We start from the raw sequence: 22,472 nt of genomic DNA on the forward strand, positions 1-22,472 counted from the left end.
ATGATCCTTATGGATCCTTTCCAACTTGATGTATTCTGTGATTATGTAACTCCAAAGAGATTTTCCCGGAATGTGCCTGTCTCTTTGTGGAAGCCACTTCACAGCAAAAGAACAAATGGGTCTGTTACCCAGGGGATGACTTCTCTGGTTTAGAGCACTAAATAAATAAGCCTACTTCTGTGAGCTATCTCATCGAAGAAAACATACGTTTCTGATGTTTGTATTTATTTCTTTATATTTCTCTGGATAGCAGAAAATGAAGTCTGAAGAGTTTACTCGATAAAGTCCTGGGAATTTTAGGCATAAGAACTCTGCCGCGGGTTGTTGTATCTTACAATCTTTACTCTGTCCCATTGTTGTGTTGCTGAATTGAGCTTCATTTCTTAGAACATTCGTAAGGAAAGGCAAGCCCAATTTTCATTCTTCTCCCTCATTTCATTGGTATTTAGCACAATTTGTTTTCCCTTTCTTACAAAGTTGTATCTGTATCTTCAGTGGCATCCACTGAAGCCTGAAGTGATGTGGGTGTTTGTTCAAGTGGCTGTGGCTTAAAAAAAGGGTGAGATAGTCAGTGAAGCCCTTGATTAATTTTTCTCTTTGAAGGCAGGACATTTCGTTGCCAGTTGAGATACGCAAGCTAATTAGCTGGAAGTTGCCGAACACTGTCCTCTTCTGAGGAACTAGCTCAGTAAAGGAGAGGTGTTCAGATTTGGGGAAAAATAGATACAAAAACATTGAGCAAAACAAGCTAAGCAATATTTGCTCAGTGAAATTCCTCTGACTAATTGACAGTGAAGTCTATCAAGTACTTAATGGGAGACTTACGATCTTAAAATACTTTTGAAAGTCATTTAGATACAATTCCAAGTTGTGTTCAAATGCATACTATAAAAAAGACCTATCAAGCATGCTCCTGAGCAATGGAATGGATGTGACTGGGGAGCAAAATAATTCTGTGGGGAAAGGAAACTGAAAATTATTGTCAAATACACTGAAAGTGTTTCTTTCCCTTCAGGGAGGTATGTAAAATGTGGAGCAAAATGCTAAGAGATGTTGTTACCAGTCAGGTTTTTACCAATCTTTGCAACTTACAGGCAGAAGCCATTTCTCCTTTGAAGTGTTGCTTTCTAACTCAAACAAGGAAACAAGATTGAAAGAGTACCATATCCCAGCTATGGTCTATGGTATTTAATTTCTCTTTGGATATGCTGTCCTCACAATAAGCTGGTAGAAGAAAATGGTCTAACTAGTAAAGCTAACTGATTAGGAAAGTGTTTCAAGCAATAATGTGCATATGTTTTAGTGTCTTAGCCACAAATGCAGCACATGGAAAGATTTGACTACTGAGCAAGAAGGAAATAATTAAGCTAAACATCTCTGGGTGCATTTTATGTTTACAAATTGTTGGCATTTTGTTTTTACTTTCTAGTGGTAATTATTTTTTCTACCTATAAGTAGACCACCAAAATACTGCACTGTGGCTCTAGTAGAGGCAGACTGGTCCAGTGAATTCCCTGCTGTGGATTCCATCCATGTAGAGAGTTCACTGGACAACTGACACATGCTTCTGTGTGCTGTGTGTGCGTCATTCTGGATATCACTCAAATGACAAGGGGCATTTAGGTAGGATTTTAACCGAACTTAAGAGTGACAGGAAGTCAGTGATTGCATTTCTGTAGCAGCACTACTTGTTAAAGAGCAATCTGCTTTCCCAGGGGAGGTGGGGCAAGTGTAGTCAGCATCTCTGATTGACTGCGGTTTTGTGTGAGCTCATGTAAAAATGAGTGAAAACTGTTCTTACCCGTCTGTATTTTTAGGTTAGCATGAGAGAGCATTTGAAATTCGAACAGCAATTTAATGTATACTGTGTAAAAAAAAATCAGAAATTGATTGGAAGTCTCTTGAAATGAGCCCCAGCAGGACACTGCTGCTGAAGTTGGGTTGCAGCTTATTTTCAAAATGATTACCTAATTTACTGATGAAGAAATATATTTTTCCTCAAGCATAGATAGATTGCTGTGCAGAGAGCAAAATGTACAGAATTCTTCTTTCAAGATGTTAGACATGATAAGCAGGTTTCAAGTAAGCCTTTTGAAAATTGCAAGGTAGCGAAAGCATTCCTTGAAAATACTTGAGAGCTTTTTCACTGTATATTGAAAGCAATTAGCAATAAAGAAAATACTCAGGACCATCAAAGTATAATTTTTCTGCTGGTTTATATACCAGCACCCTATTGTTTTTTTATCGTTTTGATAAGGGTTGAAACATTGCTTTCCTTTCAGCTGTCTTTTAAAAAATTACTTCATAGCTGGAATTAGTCACTCCAGGCATTTTCTTTGCTGGTGCTTCAAATAAGCATAAAAGCTAAAATATTAATCATACCTGAGCATTATTCATGATTTGTGGCTTGATAAGCTGAACCCCACAAAGGCCTTCAAACATCTGCCTTGTTTTTAAAGGATTGGAGGGCAGTTGCTGGGTGGTAGTAGCTTGGTGTGCCTTCTGAACTGCCGTTGGTCAAAATTAGGAATTTTTTCATCCCAATTTTATTTTGTTTCCTCTGCCCTTCTGTGTGTAATGGGCAGCAAAGTTAACTCTAAGTCTTGAGGTACAGATGGAATTAAGTCCTCTGTGACTTGTTTATAATGACTTCACCAACCTGTTGCAGAGCCAGGACTTTAAAGATCACTTGTCATAATAAAGGTATACAGCTTTAAAATTTTAGAGCAAAATTAAGAAAAAATCCATATAGCATATTTAGATGAATTCAGTCCTCATGATGTTACATTTTTTGCATTTCTGCTTTATTTTCTTTTTTTTTTTATGCGATTTTCCTTTCCCTGTTCTAGTGACATATTGCAACTCACTCTGAAGAGATAGATGCTTATGAATGGTGGTATAATGTGCTTGTGTGGATATATGTGCTAAATTTGTGCTGTAAGAGGAAGGGATGAATAAGAACTTGTCATTTACTCTTTCTCCTCATTGAAGGACTATATTCTTGATTGATTTCTCTCATCCGAAAAAGAATCACTTATCTTGAGAGTGTATGAGATACCTTGTGATAACAAAAGAGAGGGATAAAATCTGAATGTTCCTTAGTACAAAAACTGTTCTTCTTGTAATAGATTCTTCAAAGGTCTTTTTGGGGACGAGCTCATAGACCTATGCCTAATCTGTCCACATCTGGTGCTATTTAGTACAGATTTTTTTCCTGTACCTTTTCATTTTTCATTCAGTTATTATTTTTATAATCAACTATGATCAATATTATATAATGTATGAAAATTACACAAACCACATTCTAAAAAACAAGCAAAAACCTATTTTGCTAAGTGAATATAATTATCCAGTAAACATATGGAATAATTCTGTCCATGGGGTAAACACTAAACTTTCATTCAAACAAATACAGAGCATTGCCACTGAGGTGGGGATATTTGCTTGTGTCACTGCGAGCAAAATTTTGACCTGTTGTGTTTTCTGACCATATTAACAGTCCTCCACAGTTCTCTGTGGTGTGCAGCCATGCCTAACCTATAAAATATGATTTTCTCTGACATGATGTTTGCATTCAAGATTGATTCAACCATCAGTTCTTGTTTATCTCCCAAAACAAACAGTCAATACTGATCTACCTTACCATAAGCCCCTTTCACTTAAATCCACACCTACTATAGCTTTTTGTCCTTTTAGTTTTGTGGAAATCCTCTTAGTCCATTCTGATACAGTTTGATGATAACGTTTTCCTGTGAGTATTTTCATTGTTCCTTTTTCTTGTTTCTTTCATGACTTTTTCTCCAGAGGGAAACTAGTGAAATTCTTGCTCATATGATTTATAAGCAGTATTATCTCTTCTAATTGAAAAAACTTGTGGCAATTTTGTGTTTCACTTGTTTTCTAAATTGATTCTTATACTGACAATGGGTAGATCAATAGTCTAATTCCGTGGTTATAATCACATCCTTAAATCAATATCTACAAAGCTTTTGGCAAAGAATAAACTGCTCCCTCAGTTTAGGTTGAGAGTAAAGCAATTCTCCAACATCCAGATCAATGTTTTGGGAACAAAAAACAGTATAAGATCTTTCCCATACTTACCCCTCAAGGTTAATTAGATTTAACAAAAGTACTCCAGATTTTAATATTATGTTATAAATAACAGTGGAATCCAGAGCTAATGATGAAGTCATTGCAGCGATTTTCTGGACAGTAAAAAGTTAGGGGGTTTATGAATTTCAAACATACTGGAATTCACTTTTTTTTCCTGCTAGTTTACAACTAATTATTTTTAGTTAGTGTACAACTAATTCCAGCTTATTTTTTTAGTAATACGAAGACCATAGACAGTAAATATACATAATAATTTCCACAAGAATATTCCAGTTAATTTTAATTAAACGAGTATTTTTATCAAAGTATGGAGGTAGTATTACATACTCTGAAGATTTTTTGGTTGGCTTTATTAGTTGATGTAGTGGTTGTAATGCCTGCTAGTTAAAAAATGACATTGTAATACAGTAGTATCTTGCGCTTGATATTTAGTATTGCCTTTCATCCTCTGGGAGTTCATACTGTTTTATAAATTATATTTACACATAATCATTTCACTGTCCACTTAACAGCATTACCAAAGGTAGAGTTTGGTATGGGAAGAAAACCATCCCTAAAACAGAATGCAAAGCATTTGAGGATAGCCAGAAAAAGGCTTCTGATCAACACAACACAAGCTCAGTTCTTATTTAGAAAAAAATAATTGAAAGGTAATTTTGTAGGTGGAAACCCAGTGTGTGGGACACTTGAAGTGGGATTTAAATCTCAGTTCCTCGAGGAGTGCATACAACCTGAGTTCCCCCATTCCCATGAAACTGCTGTGAGCACTAGGTCATTATTTCCCCTCTCCCATGAAGTGGAAAAGATGGTGGTAAGCCCTTTGAAAATTACAGGTAAAGGACAGTCTATGGCAGTACAGGCTTCTGATATGCAATCACATGTTGGGTATTGATTTACTTGGGTCATAAAATGCTAAGAAAGAATGCCAGGGAGGGTGACCTGTTCCCTTGGGCATGCACAGTGTGTGGTGCGTGTTCCCAGACACCTGGCAGAGTGACCTGTGCAGGAAGCCGCAGCCTGCAGTGAGCACAGCTGACTGGATGCAGGGAGGGGGTGATGCTGCAGACACAGGCTGTGCCTGAATTCTACTGTGCCGAGCTGTAGGCGAGTTTGCCTGTGTGATGAAGCAAGCTGCTCTCTTTGAACTTCATTTTGTGAGGTGAAATACCAACAAATTAAGACTAGAAACATCTGCAGATGACTGCATTTTTTGATGGATTTGGACTGCAGGCCATAATTCAGTACTTAATCTGCCTAAGCCTGCCAATGCAGGGAGCTGAACCTCAACTAGCTACTGCACATGATTCTCTCCAGGAAGCCAAGGCACTTGGCAGCTTGTTTCTATATCATCAATCAACTCAGCAGGCTTTAACTAACCTGTGCCTGTGACACCAGCTGTTGCAAAGTACTATTTTGGAAATGCATTGATCATCCCACTGCAGCATGATTGTTAGTGATTGTTATCTTTTTAAGGGTAGCATTTTTTAATTAACTTTTGATCTGTTGCAGCAAATTCACAAGGTATTTATTACTGTGTCAGTAATAATATAGTATGTGCCATGTGCAATAGCTACTGATCATACCCAAAACCTCTGCATTTTCACACTGCGAAAGGAGCAGGCCAATTCAGATACTTAAAACCAACTTGAGAATCCATACATTTGCTTTTTGTGGAAAACTTTTAGCATTGCGTGAAATCAGAGTGTGGCTTCCCATTTGAAAATGACTAAAATTTCTCAGGGGACTAAAGTATTTGGTTTGTAAGATAGTTAGGACAGCTATTTTTTAAATAATATCATGTGTCATCTGATGTTATCAATAAAAATTTTTAAGCCATTTTACATAAGAAATCAAAATACAGTGAAGTATCACTTAAAATATCAAGTATAATCCAGCTTTGAATGAGGATTAAAAATTAATTATTTGAATTAATGTGTACTTAAATGTGATATCAGCACACTTTCAGCACTGGTACTTCATGCTACAGGGACATTTTTGTGAGACACTAGTATTGTAGTGAGTGCATTATCATTTTCTAGGCTTAAAGAACATAATTCATGTGATTGTTTCATTTTTTTATCAGTTACAGGAAGCTTTTACTTTGCCTGCCAGCTGTAGGATTTTTACTAGCCTCCAGGTAGAACATGACCTGTTAACCACTATTCTTTTGTCCAGTGAGGTTTCTTACCAATCTGTTTTCCCTCCATCCAGATACAAGAGTATTATGGCAGCCAGTGTCAAAGACCTTTCTAAAGTTGAGGTAAATGGCATCTACTGCTCTCCCCTCGTCCATAAATCCAGACATTGTATCAGAGAAGGCTATCAGGAGGGTCAGACATGATTTATCCTACGTAAATCCATTACTTTTTTGTTCCCAGACACCCTTTTCTCCTTCATGTGCCCAGAAACGTGCTCCAAGATGACTTGCTCCATTATTTTTCCAGGGACCAAAGGAAGTCTGACTTGCCTTTATTTCCCTGTATTAATCTTTTGGCTTTTCTTGATGGCATTTAATTTCCCCGGTTACCAGGGATCTCCCTCGAATTCCATGACTTTTCAAAGACAGTACAGAGTGGTGTTAGGACATTGGCCAGTTCTCTTTAACACTTTTGAATGCAACCCTTCATGTCCTATATACCTTTGTGGTTTGAGTTCTCTCAAATACACCCTGATGCAATCTTCATCCCCTGATGGTAATTCTTCCTGTTGAGCTCTTTCACTGATACTGGGGGCCAGAAGACTGCCTGAAGCAAAGGCAGCACTGAATACCTCAGCTTTTCCTGTGTGTACTGTCACTAAATCCCACACCCCATTCAGCAGCAGGCTCACATTTCCATCTTCAGTCTTTTGTTACCAAAGTGGTTGTAAAAGCTTTTCCTATTGCCCTTGGCATCCCTTGAATGTCTCTGTTTAGTAGAATTTTGCCTTTCCTGAGACCATCCAGACATGTCCACGTGATGTTTCCAATTTCTCTTTTATAGCATGTCCTTGCTTCACCTCCTCTGTACTGTTTTTTTTTTTAGAATAGAACTCCATCATGAGTTCCCTCCTTAGGCAAGCTGCTCTGATATGTCTTCTGGTTTGCAAATTCCATTTGCAAAGTAATGTGTTCCTGCTGATGGAAGCTATAGCACATATAACCTTCTCTCCAAAAACACAGGTTAGAGACTCAGAAGTTTTATTAAAGTTACAGAACAGAATCTGCTTGTTCTGTAGGTTTTTTTAATACTTGGGGAGAGGAGGGAGAGCTAACTTAATCTGCTATTTAAGAAATAGAATTCCACAATAACATAGATATTTTTGTCATATTAATCAGCTGTTTCTTTAATCATCTTTATTAAAGAAATATAAAATTTTATTATGAAATAGGAAAGAAACCCAAAGAATAAAGAGAAGTAATAGTTACTATTCCTAAAGGTGTCTTTGGCAATTTTTCTGCTTCATATATATGTATTTATGGAGCAAAGCGTATTAGTTTAAGATTAAAGCTACGTATGTTCAGTTTCATCTTCATGACATTATTTCTTGCTCACTTTATGTAGTAATCAAAAGGTATATAATGAAAATTTTATTTTCAAGGTTAATGGCAAGACAAACTTTTTAAATATAAAGTTATTTTAGCTTATTATTGTTTTTCTTATGAGACAAAAAATAGCAGCCATGGATCCCTGCCTACTTTCCTGTGGCATATCTTGATATACACAGTGTATCCAAGAGAAAGATTGAGAAGTATGGAGTGGTGACAGTGAGTAGAGGAAATAATGACTTTTCAGCATCATTGGAAGCATCACGGCTGGCTCTTCAAGGCTTAACCACTCCTCTTAACCATTTTCTTCTGTTCCCTGTAGTAAAAACAGTCTTGTCCTTGGATAAGCAAACATTAATTTTTTCTTGCACTGTTGAAAACCTTTCAGCTGTCTCAGAGTCAAATATTATTTTGAGAGACTGAGCCAAAGAGGAAAAAAGTTCAATGGAGGACTCATTTCTGGTGAGTCCTTAAAATCAGAAGGGGAGTGACTGACAGTGGGAAGTCTCAGTACTGAAATGATCTTGGATCATCCATTTAGAGCACAGTATTAATGAATTTTGCTGCATGCTTTACATTCATTTGTAGAATCTAACTGCATGTAACAGCTGTTTGCATTATTTCACTGAAGTATGCCTAGAAAGATTTGTATGATAAACTACCAGCAGCAAAGCTCAAATAAATTTACAGCAGAGACAAATGAATAAATAAAGTGCTTCAGATCTAACAGTCTAACCAAATGCCACTTGTGTCCCTATGGACTATAGTTAATTAAATGGTCAAATACATTTTCACCTAATCCAGTGTGTGCTGTGCCAGGCACTTCTGCTTGCTGGTTTTATGAAGATCACTTGGTGTTGCAGCTCAGGACAAAGTGCAGCATGAGGAGTTTCCTTAGCCTCTCACTGCCTGGTTTGCTTAGTAAAAATACACTAATTCTGGAGATCCGATGGGGGCAGACAGAACAGGATGAGGAGGTCAAGCAGTTGATTAACTACCACTTGGACATTTGACTTGGAGAGAGAAGTCACTTTGAGTGGTCCTGAGGAGGTGAGTAGGGGAAGAATTGCCTCATAGCTGTGTCACTGCTATTCCATCCCTGACCCTGTAAAGTTGTACCTGCTCATGCAGCTTCTGCTGCATAGGATTGTTGTGACACGGGGTTCTGCTTAAAATGGGTGCAGGTCTTGGAAGCTGAAATCTGAACGAATCACACTGCCTAAATTTTGGGGTTGTATAAAGCACAGACAGCTAGAGGGAAGCAGTTTTATTAGTAGAGGATGGGGGGAATGCTGTCCTGTAATGGGTGTCTTGTGCCAGTCATACGTGCCAGTCATACGTGCCAGTCCTTCACCTTGGCTTGTAGGTATTTTAGGTAACCTGGTAGGGAGGCTAGACTTAATGCTGCTGTTAAATCACTGGTCTGCTGTAATTCTTTATGTGTTTTTCTACATAAGGAATAAAAACAATATAAACCCTTTTATAAACAGCTTTGAAATCTCTGCAAAGTGCTGTAAAAACTGAATTTATTTATGTGTCTGAGAAAGTGGTGTGGAGGGGGGAAGGAGTGGATCTGCCCGTTCCCTGAACAGGGCTCTGCTGTGTATCAAGGCAGCATCCTGGGTCATCTCTCTTTGTGAAGGGTAATGATATTGAAACCATCTTCTCCTGTATGAGTCTGGTCTTTTCTACTAACACAGGACAAAGCAATCATAAACATTGAGTTGTAATATAAGGGCAGGTGATGTGAAGTACTTTCTGTCTCTGTCTCTCATAATCTGTGTTGCAGGAAGATAGTGAGGAAAGAGTTTTTCATTCCAAAGGCCAAGCCAAACTGTATGATACATGTGGTTATCCTGTGTGCAAGCTATATCTCTACCTTGCTAATGTGCAAGTAGTGTTTGTCACATCATAGTATAACTGCAGTCTATCTACTGCTTTGTTCCTTTTTCTATTTAGTTCTGGTTTTGAGATTAAGCTGGTATTTAAAAACATATTTTTTAGGAAATTGGGTTAGGAAAATTACTTCTGTTGAAGAAGTTTTTAAAGAAATTATCTTCTGTATGTATTTTATAGTATTCTGATATCTCAAGGAACAGCTCAAACACCACCTCAAACTCTATGTTAAATAGCATTTCTAACCAGGAAAAAAAAAAATTCTAATTCATAATTATATAATACCAGGATCTTTATCTAAAATCCTTTTTTTAAACTGGGTCTTTCAATATGTAAATTATTCACAAATGCTCTTAAGTTATTATTTGCATTAGTTTATCTGCAGATTAGTACATATATATCAAAACACAGTTTGGTTTCCACTGTGGAACTCTCAGGGAAGGCATTTCTTTTTATTAGTAATTTAAATACGTATTTTATTGAAATACTAAATTTTCTTAGCTTTTGTCATTTATTTTTAAAATGTGAATAGTTTTAATTGCAATGTGGTAGGTTACTGTTTTATAAAGGAGAGATAAATGATTTATTGTGGTTCTCTAAATAAATCAGCAATGTCCAACTGATGTTTGAGGGGCAGCACCCACTGCTTTGCCTGCCTACAAGCCAAGGTGGAAGTTACAACTCATAGACAGAGCATGGAAATACACATGTGCAGAAAAGACAACGTGGATTCCCTGGTCAAACAACTACTTGAGAAGATGTAGGTATCTTGACCTTCTAGTTGTCCAGCCCGCACATGTAAACTCCTTGCAGTCAAACTGGCTAAGCCTTCTGGGGTAGTCTGTAGCAGAGAAATGTTTTTCTATTCTCTTAGAAGGTAAAGGAAAAACGCTTGGGCAGTGTGGAACAGAATGTTGCAGAAAAGGAGGAGGGAGTTGGAAGAAAATACAAAGGTTTTTGTATTTTCATTAGGGAAGGGGATCCAGGAAACACTGCAGTAGGGGAAAGGGAAGAAGAGGATGCCAGACTGACTGGCTGAGCACTGCTGCTGTAAAGAAAGATGGACACAGAGCGCAGCCTGGGATGTTTGATTAGGAAGGAGGTTTCAGGCTGATATTTTTACTTGCCATTTTACCTCCAAGAAGAATTCTTTGCCAAATGTTTAATTTAGGCAATTTTAACTCCTGGAAGGGACCCTTTCTTTGTCATACCATAGGCATCTGTCTGTTAAAAATACGATTTTGTTTTGTGGTTTTGGAAAGTTGTATGTATGTCAGACATCCATCTTTAATACATCAATGCTGTAGTCGTCTGGTTTGGTCCTGGAAAAGTAGTACAAATGGAGAGTGGGGTGTGCTGTCTTCCTGCAGAACAGGAACCTCTTCAGCACTGTCACTGCCTTTGAAGAGAACTGGTTGTATGTCACTTGAGACAATTTGCTTTTCAGCTGTGTGAAGTTACCGCCCCCTAGTAATATTCAATATTTTTGGTACTTTAAAAGCCTTCAGTCTTTTTGACTATGCCGATTTATGAAATCTGCTGTTAGGATAATTTGCTTGGGCTGTACTACTGATCTGGAAACACACTTCTTTTCTTTAGGTGCAATGTTTAAATACCACTGACCTGTTTTTTGTCAGAATTATATTTAAATACTAGATAAAATCTAAAATCTGGTACTATCTGAGAAGTCATTTCTTTTAATGATTTTAGTAAAGAGATATTAAATAACTTTATTACTGACCAAAAGGAAAATATAGTGGAAATTATCGTTATTATTAGCCTTTTAAATTTCAAAATTGCTTTCTGGTTTCCTAAAGATGCTTATTAATAAATTAAGTCCTACTAGAAACATGGAAAAAAGGCTTTCTTAGTGACCTGTGTGATTAAAGTATCCTGATGAAGTCATATTATGCTTTGTTTTTGGACTGTGTACGGACAGGACTAAAATGTTATTCAATCTTTACTTAGATCCATAGATCCTAATTACAGCTGTACCAATCTTGCTCAAGGATTTAGCATGGTATATGCATTACGTTCTGATAGAAATAAAGTAGCTCAGTATTTGATTACTGGAGGAAGTATTGGAATATGGTAATCACATATTTGACTTTATCTGCAGCTATAAAGCACTTAAGTTGGGTGGAGATGGCAAAACTTTTTTTTGCCCCCAGCAGTCTCATTGGAATTAACCTCCCAGCAAGCAAGTCCAGCAAGTAGTCTGCTGATTTTGTAACAAGGAGAAAAAGTTGTAAAAGAAACTGCACTACAAAATAAACTGAATAAAATTAAGGGCATCTTTCCACTGGGGTGTTATGTCCCATCAGAAAATAGAATAGTTTTACTACAGTATTCCTCCCACCAAAAAGCCTCAGCTGACACAAATAAGTGACTACATAGCTGAGAGAGGCTGGAGAATTCATTAGTAGTAGTTTTTGAGATTAGACTGCAGAGTTTAAGGTAGAAGCAATAGGATGCTATCTCTTGTTATTTCTGCTGGTTGCTTTGTTCATATGGCCCTCATGCTCTTATTCAAGCCTAAGGACAATTTAAATGTTGATCAAAAAAAAGGTGTCATATTAATTTATCATTTACCAACAGTCCTGGCTCACTGGGGAGGTCCCAGATGACTGGAAGTTGGCGAATGTCATGCTGATCCACAAAAAGGGTTGCAAGAAGGACCTGGGGAACCACAGACCTGTCAACTTGACCTCAGTGCCTGGCAAAGTTATGGAGCAGATCATCCTCAGTGCAATCACACAGCACCTACAGGATGGACAAGGGATCAGACCCAGCCAGCACGGGTTTAGGAAGGGCAGGTCCTGTCTGACCAACCTAAACTCCTTTTATGATCAGGTGACCCGCCTGGTGGATGAGGGGAAGGCTGTGGATGTGTCTGCCTGGACTTCAGCAAAGCCTTTGACACTGTCTCCCATAGCATTCTCCTGAAAAAGCTGGCAGCCCATGGCTTGGACAGGGGCCCTCTGTGCTGGGTCAGGAACTGGCTGGAGGGCCGGGCCCAGAGAGTGGTGGTGAATGGGGCTGCATCCTGTTGGTGGCCGGTCACTAGTGGTGACCCCCAGGGATCAGTGCTAGACCCAGTTCTGTTTAATATCTTTATTGATGATCTGGATGAAGGGATTGAGTGTACCATTAGCAAATTTGCAGATATTGATACAAATTCAGAATTTCTTCTTAGCATTGTATTTTTAAAACCTACACATGGCTGGGAAAATCAGACTCCATACCTGTAGGAATGCCCCTTGTTTACTTCTTCTGGAAAATGGACCCCTTTCTTAACTCTTGAGTACATGAGTTGTATTTCTTTTCAATTGTTAGAGAATAAATAAGACACTAATTAAAACCTTGAGGCAAATTTCCAAACTTCCTCCCACAGCAATATCCAGATCCATACAAATTTGTATGAGTCAGACAAGTGCTTGATGAGATTCAAACCAACACACAGCATTTTGTTTTTCTGTAACCTAAAGCAACTATAAACTAGAGTTGGGTTTTTTTTCCAATTAAAAAATATGAAACATACTCTCATTATTTTAATAAAGCAGAGTGTTTCAATCAAAACTATGAACTATAAATTAATGAGTGCCTTTTAAACTCTGGACACATGTGGAACTGAAAGGCCTATTACAGAAGTTGAAAATCTGTATTAAATGAATACACCCACTACATCTATTGAATTGGCAAGATAATAAATGTGCAACCCTCTCTTTTACTTCTGAACAACACATTGTTCATATTAATAACATAGTAATTAGCTGAGAGTTTTATGAGACATTGTAAATATACTTCAGCTACACTTTTCAGTTACTTTTGGACCGTGTTTGATGGTGTAAGTATCATGTTGCCAGTCTGGTCTGGGTGCTCATCCTGTGTGGTTTAGGCTTTCATGGCATTTACTTTTATGGCTTTAACAGGGTTATGGCTGCAAAAGTTAGAGAGGTGGGTACTTTGTGACTTATTTCATTAAGCTATGTGCTGGATAACGCATAAACATGTGACATTTCCAGTCTCTAAATGTCATATCAAGTAATGGAAGAAATTGGTTGGCTTGGAGTAGGTCCATCCTAGCAGTGAGATAAAGAAACATTGTCTTGCCTATTTTTGAGTGTCAGGGTGTTTCTAAGGTTTCCACCTTTGTCTCTGCCCAAGCTTCCTGTGGCCAAGTGGTGTCTCTCATGTCTCTGTAGAATCACAAAGTGTTACTAAACTATAGTCATGACAAGTAGAAACAAGTGAATTGATTTTTCTTGGCAGATCTGTGACATCTATGTTCCTTTCAAATAGGATGGGCTGGAGAATCCTTTATCCCTCTACAGGCTTGTACCTTCAGTCTTACCTCCTTTTTATGTGAGATCTCTGTAGTTACAAGTTTTATTAAAATGTGTAACAATTAGCTGGTAGCAGTGGATACCTGTTGTGTTCTGTAAGTGAATTTTGAGTGTATTTGCCATTGCAGTTTCCCCAGGTTAGATATTCTCAATGGAGAAGGTCAACACAAACATCAGTTGAGTATGTTTGCCTTTCATAATCAATGTTATGTCAGAATTTTAGGCAACTGGTGGCATTCAGCCCACAGCAAAGATGCTCTGCAAGTAGAAAGCATGGTTTTATTGATTATAAAGCTGATTCACGCCTTGTGTTTTTGATCCTCACATGTTATGTGGGGATTTCCTCCCTCCTTGTTCCATAAGCTATTACAGAGTGTCCAAAGAAGGGCAACAAAGATGGTGAATGGCCTTGAGGGGAAGCTGTATGAGGAGCGGCTGAGGTCACTTGGTCTGCTCAACCTGGAGAAGAGGAGACTGAGGGGAGACCTCATTGCAGTGAACAACTTCCTTGTGAAGGGAAGAGGAGGGGCAGACACTGATCTCTTCTCTGTGGTGACCAGTGACAAAACCCGAGGGAATGGCCTGAAGTTGTGTCAGGAGAGGATTAGGTTGGGTGTTAGAAAAAGGTTCTTTACTCAGAGGGTGGTTGGGCACTGGAACAGGTTCCCCAGAGTACCAAGCCTGAGAGAATTCAAGAAGCATTTGCATGAGACTCTCAGGCACATGGTATGACTCTTGGGGATGGTCCTGTGCAGAGTTAAGAGTTGGACTCAGTGGTCTTTATGGGTCCCTTCCAACTCAGCATATTCTGTGATTCTATGATTCTGTGATTTGTTTATTACCATAAACACTGTCTACATTGTATTTGATTGGTAAAGTTTTTCTAAAGCCAAATATGCTTTTATTATGGCTTAAGAGTTAAGAGAAGAGGTATGGAAGAACCAAAACGTATTACGTTGTATTTTTTATGTGCTAGTGGCTTTTACACCTGTTTTTCCCATTCCCTTTCTTCCTGATTGCTTCTTCTGATAAGAAGTGACAGAAAGTGGCAAGCAGGCCAATGCTGTGGATGTTTACACTAATGTCTGATAGCTACAAAGCTATATATATTCATGGGAGGGAAAAATGACATTTCCACCACATACAGGGGTCATATAGAGGCCTTTGAAAGCTAATACAGGACTGAAAACATTACATGACAGACAACTGCTGTATCTGAGTTAATACTAGGGTACTTGCCCAGGCGTGCCAGCCAAAGGGGTTAAAACAAGAAGTTTCTGGTCCAACATGATGGACTCTGTTTCTATAAATGTTGTAGGTTCAGTAAGTGAGACCGGCCATGCTTAAAAGGCTGTGTTGGCCTTGTGTTCAGACTCCCTTGGCAGAGCGAAGTTCTCATTTATTTAACTGGGCAACTATTACAGCAACATTTTACAAATTAAATGCAATTGTATAAACCAAGATTTTTCAAGAGGCAAGGTTGTAGGGTAAAGTGACTTAAATGACTGTGACTGCCAAGTCACAAGCAGGTTTTGTTTATTTTGAATAATTTTATGTCACTTTTAGATTTTTAGTTATATCTATTAGTTGATGGTATTATTTTTTTGCCCACTGTCTCCTGGGCAGCCTGCAACAACCCTTTCCCTTTATCTTCCTCAACTTTTATTCTTTCATCTTAAAAACCAATCAACAACCAAAAAAGGGAAACATGTCCATGTTTCATATTGCTCATTTCTCTGTGATTTGCAGACCAAATCTATTTACCCTGTAAGTACAAGAACACTTTTTAACTTGAAGCTCTGCCAGCAGAAATTCAGAATCTCAGATGAGCATCAGGATGAGGCTTACTGACAAGTACAGGCATTAATCTATATCGTGCATACCACTTGGAGCTGGAAAAACAGTGAATGATAGAGCTTTGTAAAAAGCCTGAACCACTAGACTGTGTATACTTTGCAGTTTTGTTTTTCATGTATACTTTGCAGTTTTGTTTTTCATGAGGATGTTGAATCTAAAACCAGTGTTTCTCTTATGTTTTAGGTGCTGTAGCAGTTCTGATCCCTCGCCTAGACCTGGTGATTTCTTTCGTTGGAGCCGTCAGCAGCAGCACTCTGGGACTGATTCTGCCACCTCTGGTTGAAATCCTCACTTTCTACAAGGAAAACTTAAGTTTATGGACGGTATTTAAGGACGTTTTTATAGCTGTTATTGGATTTGTTGGATTTTTAACAGGGACATATGTGACGGTTGAAGAAATCGTTTATCCCGCATCCGCAGTTCTAGCTAACGCAACAGAGAGCTTCCCTGCAGATTTAAATGCTACAAACTTGGTGGTTGGTTTAAAGTAATAACGAGGAGCTGTGAACTGTTTCGTTCCTTAACAAGAAATTCTTGACTCAGGACCTGCTTTCAACTACTGGTACTGTGTAGAGAGGTAGTTCGTTAGAGATGTAGGGTATACATGTGAAAATACGTTATTTTTTTAGAAAATAATGATATATCCCTTCTGGACTCTGGATGAAACGTTACAGGATGTTGTTTATCAGAGCAATATTAGTTTCATGATGCAAAAACATTCAACACCACAGATGATAAACAGTTTATTTTTGTACATTTTTTGGTAACTGTTATCCTGACCCATTTTTTACACCATTTCTTTATCCTTGATTTCAACTATACAAATGTATAAAATATTATATTTTTTGTTACCTATTGCTAGAAGTCTGTAGACTGCATATCTTTATTTCTGTTGGAACATATAATAATTGGCTTTGGATTCTTTTGTTCTGCCTTAAATAGTATCTAACATGCCCTTTATATATTTTTGCTTCTTTTGTCTATTTTAGAAGAAAAAAAGAACAAGTTGATAAGTTGGTAAATGGGCAGAAATGGGTTTTGTTAGCAAGCCTGTGTGCTGAGTCCCCAGCTGCAATCCGGATTTTCAGAGTTCATACTTGACTTTCTGTCTCACACTTCATAGATGACTTTCCCTCCAAATGTTGAAGCTCTATTTTTGGTCTTGTTTTCTAAAACCCCCCTGTATTTTGTACAATAATAGAACTATTTATCATACTCATTCCCGTTCTGAAGAAACTTGTTTTTAATTATAACATTCCTCCAAGAAATATGGTATGCCAAAACCTCTCCAATGTAGTCATACAAATTAAGATAGAAATATATGTAATATTTTGCTTGCCTTCAGTATATTCCTCAGAAATCTACCATTTGGTAATCTACCATTTGGCATTACAGTGCTAGAGTAATATACTACTAAATATATCTATATTTATGTTTTCTTTTCAGAATATTTCCCTTGTCATCTACCATCTGGTGACTGTAATGAGCACTTTCATCTCCGTGTTGATGAGGGCATTTCTGATAGGGATTCGTTATAGCATGTAGTTTAAACTGCATGTATTTGTTCAAGCAATAGTTTTGAGTAATGCTCTAATTTTCATTTTAGCATGGACAAAGTAAAATACTTGGCAGGCACTTTAAAAGGAGGAGTCTCTGCAGGTGCTTTCTTGTGAAAGTGCCACAGAGGAGCAAATACAGGTAGTTAGCAGACACAAAAGGTAATTTCAGCTTTTCATCTTAAAGGGTGTTTAGTCTTTAAGCTGTTTTAAAAGACTTGGAATCTAAGTATTTCCATCTGTTTCATAATGAATCTGTTGTTTACCGAAACTATACACTACACACCGATAAGAATATATTTCTGTGCAGCATATTTTACTTGACATTAAATACTTGTACATGGAACATTTTTAGTAGACTGAGAGGATTTAAACACAAGTTATTTTTCCTGCGAGTTTTTCATCTTTCTCCGTGTGTGTTTGGAGAATAAAGGACTTTCAAATCCATTCACACTGTTTGTTCTGCATCAATTGTGTTGTAGTGAGCAGCTCTGAGAAAGTGCTTCTACCAGGGTGCAGAAAGACTTGAGCAGTTCAGAGTTGGGTGGTTAATTTGGCAGGTGCCAGTGAATACTGCCATGGTACTATCGATGAAGATTTGCTGACCTGGGTACCTGCAACTTAAAGAGGTGGCCTTGGTGCCCAGTGAAGGTACCATATCTTTTTGAAAGGCTGTAACTTGTTTAGAAGCTTGATAGGTTTGAGGGGTCTAAACTTAGCCATCAGACTTTGGATAACCTGGCCCAAATACAAAACCATACACATCTTACTGCCATGTCTGACAGCAGTGCAACCTGTCAGGGCGCAGATTTTCAGACAAGTGTGTTGCCACTGACTGACCAGGTATGAAGTAGTGTGTTTATGCAGTGGGCCAGTGTTGCCACGTCTAACAATGTTGTCTCATTTGAATCCTGAAAATGTTTATTAAGATATTTTGCACAATGTAAATTTTCTCCTACAGTGTAGGATTTTTGTTATTTTAACACTCATACAATGCATTTGCATGGCCTGCTCTTTCGAATAGAAAGAATCAGGCATCAGAGTATCTTAGTTTGGATAAGATTAAAATGTCACGTTGTAAAAAACTAAGTCTGACTAATGAGAGTGTCCTGTGAAGCATTGCCAAAGATTTAAAAGATAGGAAATTCTGACAGAAACACCTCTTCTGAATAGGAATGTTGATTCAGCTTTTATAGTACTGTAGTAATAGCTGTAAGTTAAGAGGCAGGGAGTGAAACTGAGAGATTTCATAGGTATGGTTTACATTAATATATATTTAAGATGGAAATGTACTTTAGCACAAGCTGAATTAAACTGAAAAATGTATGTGGTTGGCTTATGTTCCTGACAAGGAACAGAAAGCTATTGTATTTATATACTGTACATGAACTTATATTTTACAATATCATATTGTTATTACAGTTTTAATGTAATTTAATAATTAGCTGCACTACAAGTAACTGGATCATTTTCTTGTCTGTAACTGTTCATCCTCAAGTACTGGGCAAGTAAGAGGGTGGGTTTGCCTAATGTTCTGTAAAACTTAAATCTTCTATATCAATAAAGACTACAAATTACCGTGCAAACTCACTGTTATCCTGGCTGTCACCAGTACTGTGTCACTAGAAGAAGTAGGTGTCCTAATGCAGAATTTGCCTTTGAAATTATCCAAGGAATGGCAAGTGAGTGACTTGAGACTGTCAGACAAGCTCTAGAGCTGACTTTTCATTGATAATAAATCTCATCTCAAAGTCACATAAGCATTCCTGAAAAATCCCACCTCTGCTCCAAGGTTTTTCATTAGAGCACAGTTAAAGTTAGGCTTCTGCCTAACTTTATCTTTTTAGAGGTGCTTTAGAAAATAAGTAAGTTAACATTGTAAAATTTACAATCTACAATTTACATTGTAAAATGTAAAAAGGGATGCAGGTGTCCCCACTGAAATTCCTGTTCCTATTTGGAAAACCACAAAGAAATATGAATCCTTTTTTTTTTTAAATTGGACAAGCCCTCACATATTTGCTTTGGACTTGGCCTTATCTGTAAGTATGGAGTGCTGTGTCAACATGTTGTGGGAAAGTGTTACTTGAAAAACTATCAACTGGAAGTGAGGAATGAGATTAGTTGATGAAAACCTTGAAGGATTCCACTCAGTTCATTTTAGGTAGAGTAGGAGGTAAGAAAGTGGAAAAGTGATTATTTTATTCATTTTATATTAAAATGTTTCCAGGTGATCTGGAGAAGCAGTAAATATCACTACCATTCTATAATTGCTGGAATGTATTATAAGCCTTGTCAGACCTCCCATTCTTCTGCTTTAATTTATTCTGTTCTGTATGGAATAATCGGTATTTCGGCTCCTTGTGGGTTTCTCAAGTGTCAAAGTATCCTCTGGTAGAAAACTAAGCAATGTAGCTAACATCTGTCAAAGTTCATTTTTCACATGCTGTCCACAGGAGAAACCACAGCAAAATTTTGGTGGAGTTTCAGGAAAGGAGAATAACCTTCTCCATGGTTTTGTGTGTTATCTACAGGTCTTATACAGATGTCTTGGTTATCCTGGACCATCTTAACATGGCATGAGAAGTCTGAATCTTGCCCAAAGTTAGCTGAGTTACCCTCCAGACTCCATGGTATTGATTAGTCTTATAGGTCTGCGAGCTGACTACACCCCTGGACATATGTACTGAGACCAGTTTAAATATTAGTTTATAATCACTAGTAGCTCAGTGGTTTCATCTTCAAGTTCTCCTAGAACACTTGGATGAGTAGCATCTGGTAGTGGTAATTTTCTTACTCTTATTTAATTTGGTTTTCCTAAAATGCTTTTATTAACAATTAAGAATTGATGTCAATTTACAATTCCATAGATGTCACTCCTTGCAGATAATAGCTGGGGTGAAAGTAACATCTAAACAGACCTTCAGTCTGACTTCAGGAGAAGTTTCAGTGCATGCAAAAGGAGATGTCTCTCAAATTACAGAAGAAGAATCTGCAAGGTTAAATGGCAAAGTGCTCATCTCCAGAGACACAAAGGAGCACAGAGGCATAATCATGAGTGGATGAACTCCACTTTAGATATGTTTACCTTGGTTTACATTCTTACAAGTAAGACCTTATTAAGGGTTTATCTCAAAGGAATGAATTTCACAGGTTGCACCAAGTGATTGAGGAGCCCATCCTGTAGAACAGCAAGGAAAGGGAAGAGGGGCCAGTGGTGTGGCTGAAGGCCAGTCTCCTTCAACACAAAAGGAATGGGGGAATCCCAATAACCTCAACAGAGAAGTGGAGCCTGTGACCTGGCTGCTCCCAGGGTTTTCACAGGACAGAAATCAGCCCGTGGTCCAGGTGAGAAAACCATCAAATGGGTTGACTGGGGAGACTCTCAGGATCACCTCATGAACTAAGAGCAGTACTGCTTACAGGGGATGGGCACACCCTGTGGGACATATGGGAAGTGTATTTTGGGTTTGTACAGGACTTGCAATAAACATTTTGGATAGAAATCAAAGGTCAAAAAAGACAGAAATCAAAGTGTATTGGGGAAAACATAATTTATGATTCTATGAATGTAGAGACAAAAGGGGCCAGTCAACCACATGTGAGCAGGAGATGGTCAGTGCAGGTGTCTGTCTGTCCATACCTCATGCCTGAACAATATAGTCTCTCCTATCTTCTCACTGAACTCCATTTATAGCTGTTTTCTTTGGTGTCAGCAACTGGAGACCATGTCTAAAACCAGAAGCTGAAGAGGTCCTTATTGTGTTTCTTTATTTATATATGTGTATGCTTACATATATGTTTGTGTATTTTTCCTACTAACAGCCTTTCATCCTCATCAGCCAGAGAGGGGAACAGGATCAGACCGTTGGTGCTGCTTGGGAGTGTGAGACCACTGTGTTTTCTGTGTGTGTTGATCTTTGCTGCCAGATGTGTGTATGTCTGGGGTGTGTGTGTATACACATGTGCTTTTTGAGAATTTGTGCTCAGCCACACTATGGGCTGAATGTGGAGCTGTGGCAGCCTCACCTGCTCTTTGCTACGGGCTTTGGTAGCTCCTAACAGGCCCCACACATATTCCCTGAGAAAACTAGATTCTCTGGAACTCAATATCATTGCGTCATACTGCTGAGCTTTGGCCTTTCTCTCATTTTGCAGTAGAAGATACACGTGTCCCCCAGCATGCCTTTTCTTTAGAAAATAGCTTCTTTAGTTTTTTTTAAACATCTCAGTGATTTCTTTAAATTTGAGGATGTGGAATTTTGTGAAGTGCTTTTCATGCCTTCTCCGGATAATCTATTTGACTTTGAATGAGGCGAACTCAAACTACTGAAGCCGGTGAAGTCCTTTCAGTTCTGTTGTAACTTATGCACATAGTTTTATTTTGGGAGTAGTCCCATATGTATCTTAGATACTTAGGGAGAATTGATTGTTCTGTGTTTTAGTTTTCAGCAACTTTCCAAAATTGAAATAAATCATATCTTTAATGTATCCAGTCTTCTAAATGTTGAAATAAAAATGCCATTGGAAAGTTCAGAGTTTATTGATTTTTTTTTTTGAGCATTTTCATATCTAATACAATCACTTGCTTTGCACAACAGAACATTTGCTTTGCTGGTTTCAACTGCCAGCCCTGAGAAATCAGAGTCCTGGGAAACCAAGCCCAGTGCTCTTTTTTCATACTTCTTCAGGGTTAATAAAATCATTGTGAGAATTAGTCTCTTAGCATCGTCTGTGCTACACCATCTTTTTCAAAGCCCATGAAACTATTGCTGTTAATGGATTCATATTGATGTAAAGTATTGGAGCAATTCTGGCACACGACGAGAGGATCCGTTTCTTTCACAGCTGGGTGGGCTCTGGAGCGTGTCAGTCTAAGGCTCAGCAAACTAATTATTGCCAAAGTGACTAAATTACTCAACTGTACATAGAAATAAGTCTATCAGTGAGAACTTGGACTCTTTCACCTCGTCAGCCTTACAAACCACCCTTGACAGGTTGTTATGGTTTGAGATTGCCCCCGCGGGAGCCAGGGGCTTAGAGGTGATTAGATGCCAGGGCAGTTTTCCCTGAGAGCCAATCACCGCTTGTTTTATTCGCTCCTGCTGAAAAATCATATATACACAACCGGTGGAAGTTGTTGGCAATTGGTCTGTGTCTGCTGCTGTGTGTGTGAGG

At 38.2% G+C, this 22,472-nt stretch overlaps 1 protein-coding gene across 4 annotated transcripts in view; it reads left to right on the forward strand.

Annotated features, from left to right (window-relative positions):
* The window catches only part of SLC36A4 (solute carrier family 36 member 4), a 98,245-nt gene extending 76,415 nt beyond the window's left edge, over nt 1-21,830 (forward strand). For all 4 annotated transcript variants that reach the window (XM_027735605.2, XM_039380054.1, XM_039380053.1 and 1 more), the window contains one exon: nt 15,922-21,830. In XM_027735605.2, coding sequence (XP_027591406.1) covers nt 15,922-16,229 — 308 coding nt within the window. In that variant the 3' untranslated portion in view covers nt 16,230-21,830. The remainder of the gene's footprint in view (nt 1-15,921) is intronic.
* The last annotated feature ends 642 nt before the right edge of the window (nt 21,831-22,472 follow it).

Source organism: Pipra filicauda, unplaced genomic scaffold (genome assembly GCF_003945595.2).
Source record: "Pipra filicauda isolate LSUMZ 115617 unplaced genomic scaffold, ASM394559v2 scaffold184_size3518187_pilon, whole genome shotgun sequence".
Taxonomy (NCBI): Eukaryota; Metazoa; Chordata; class Aves; order Passeriformes; family Pipridae; genus Pipra; species Pipra filicauda.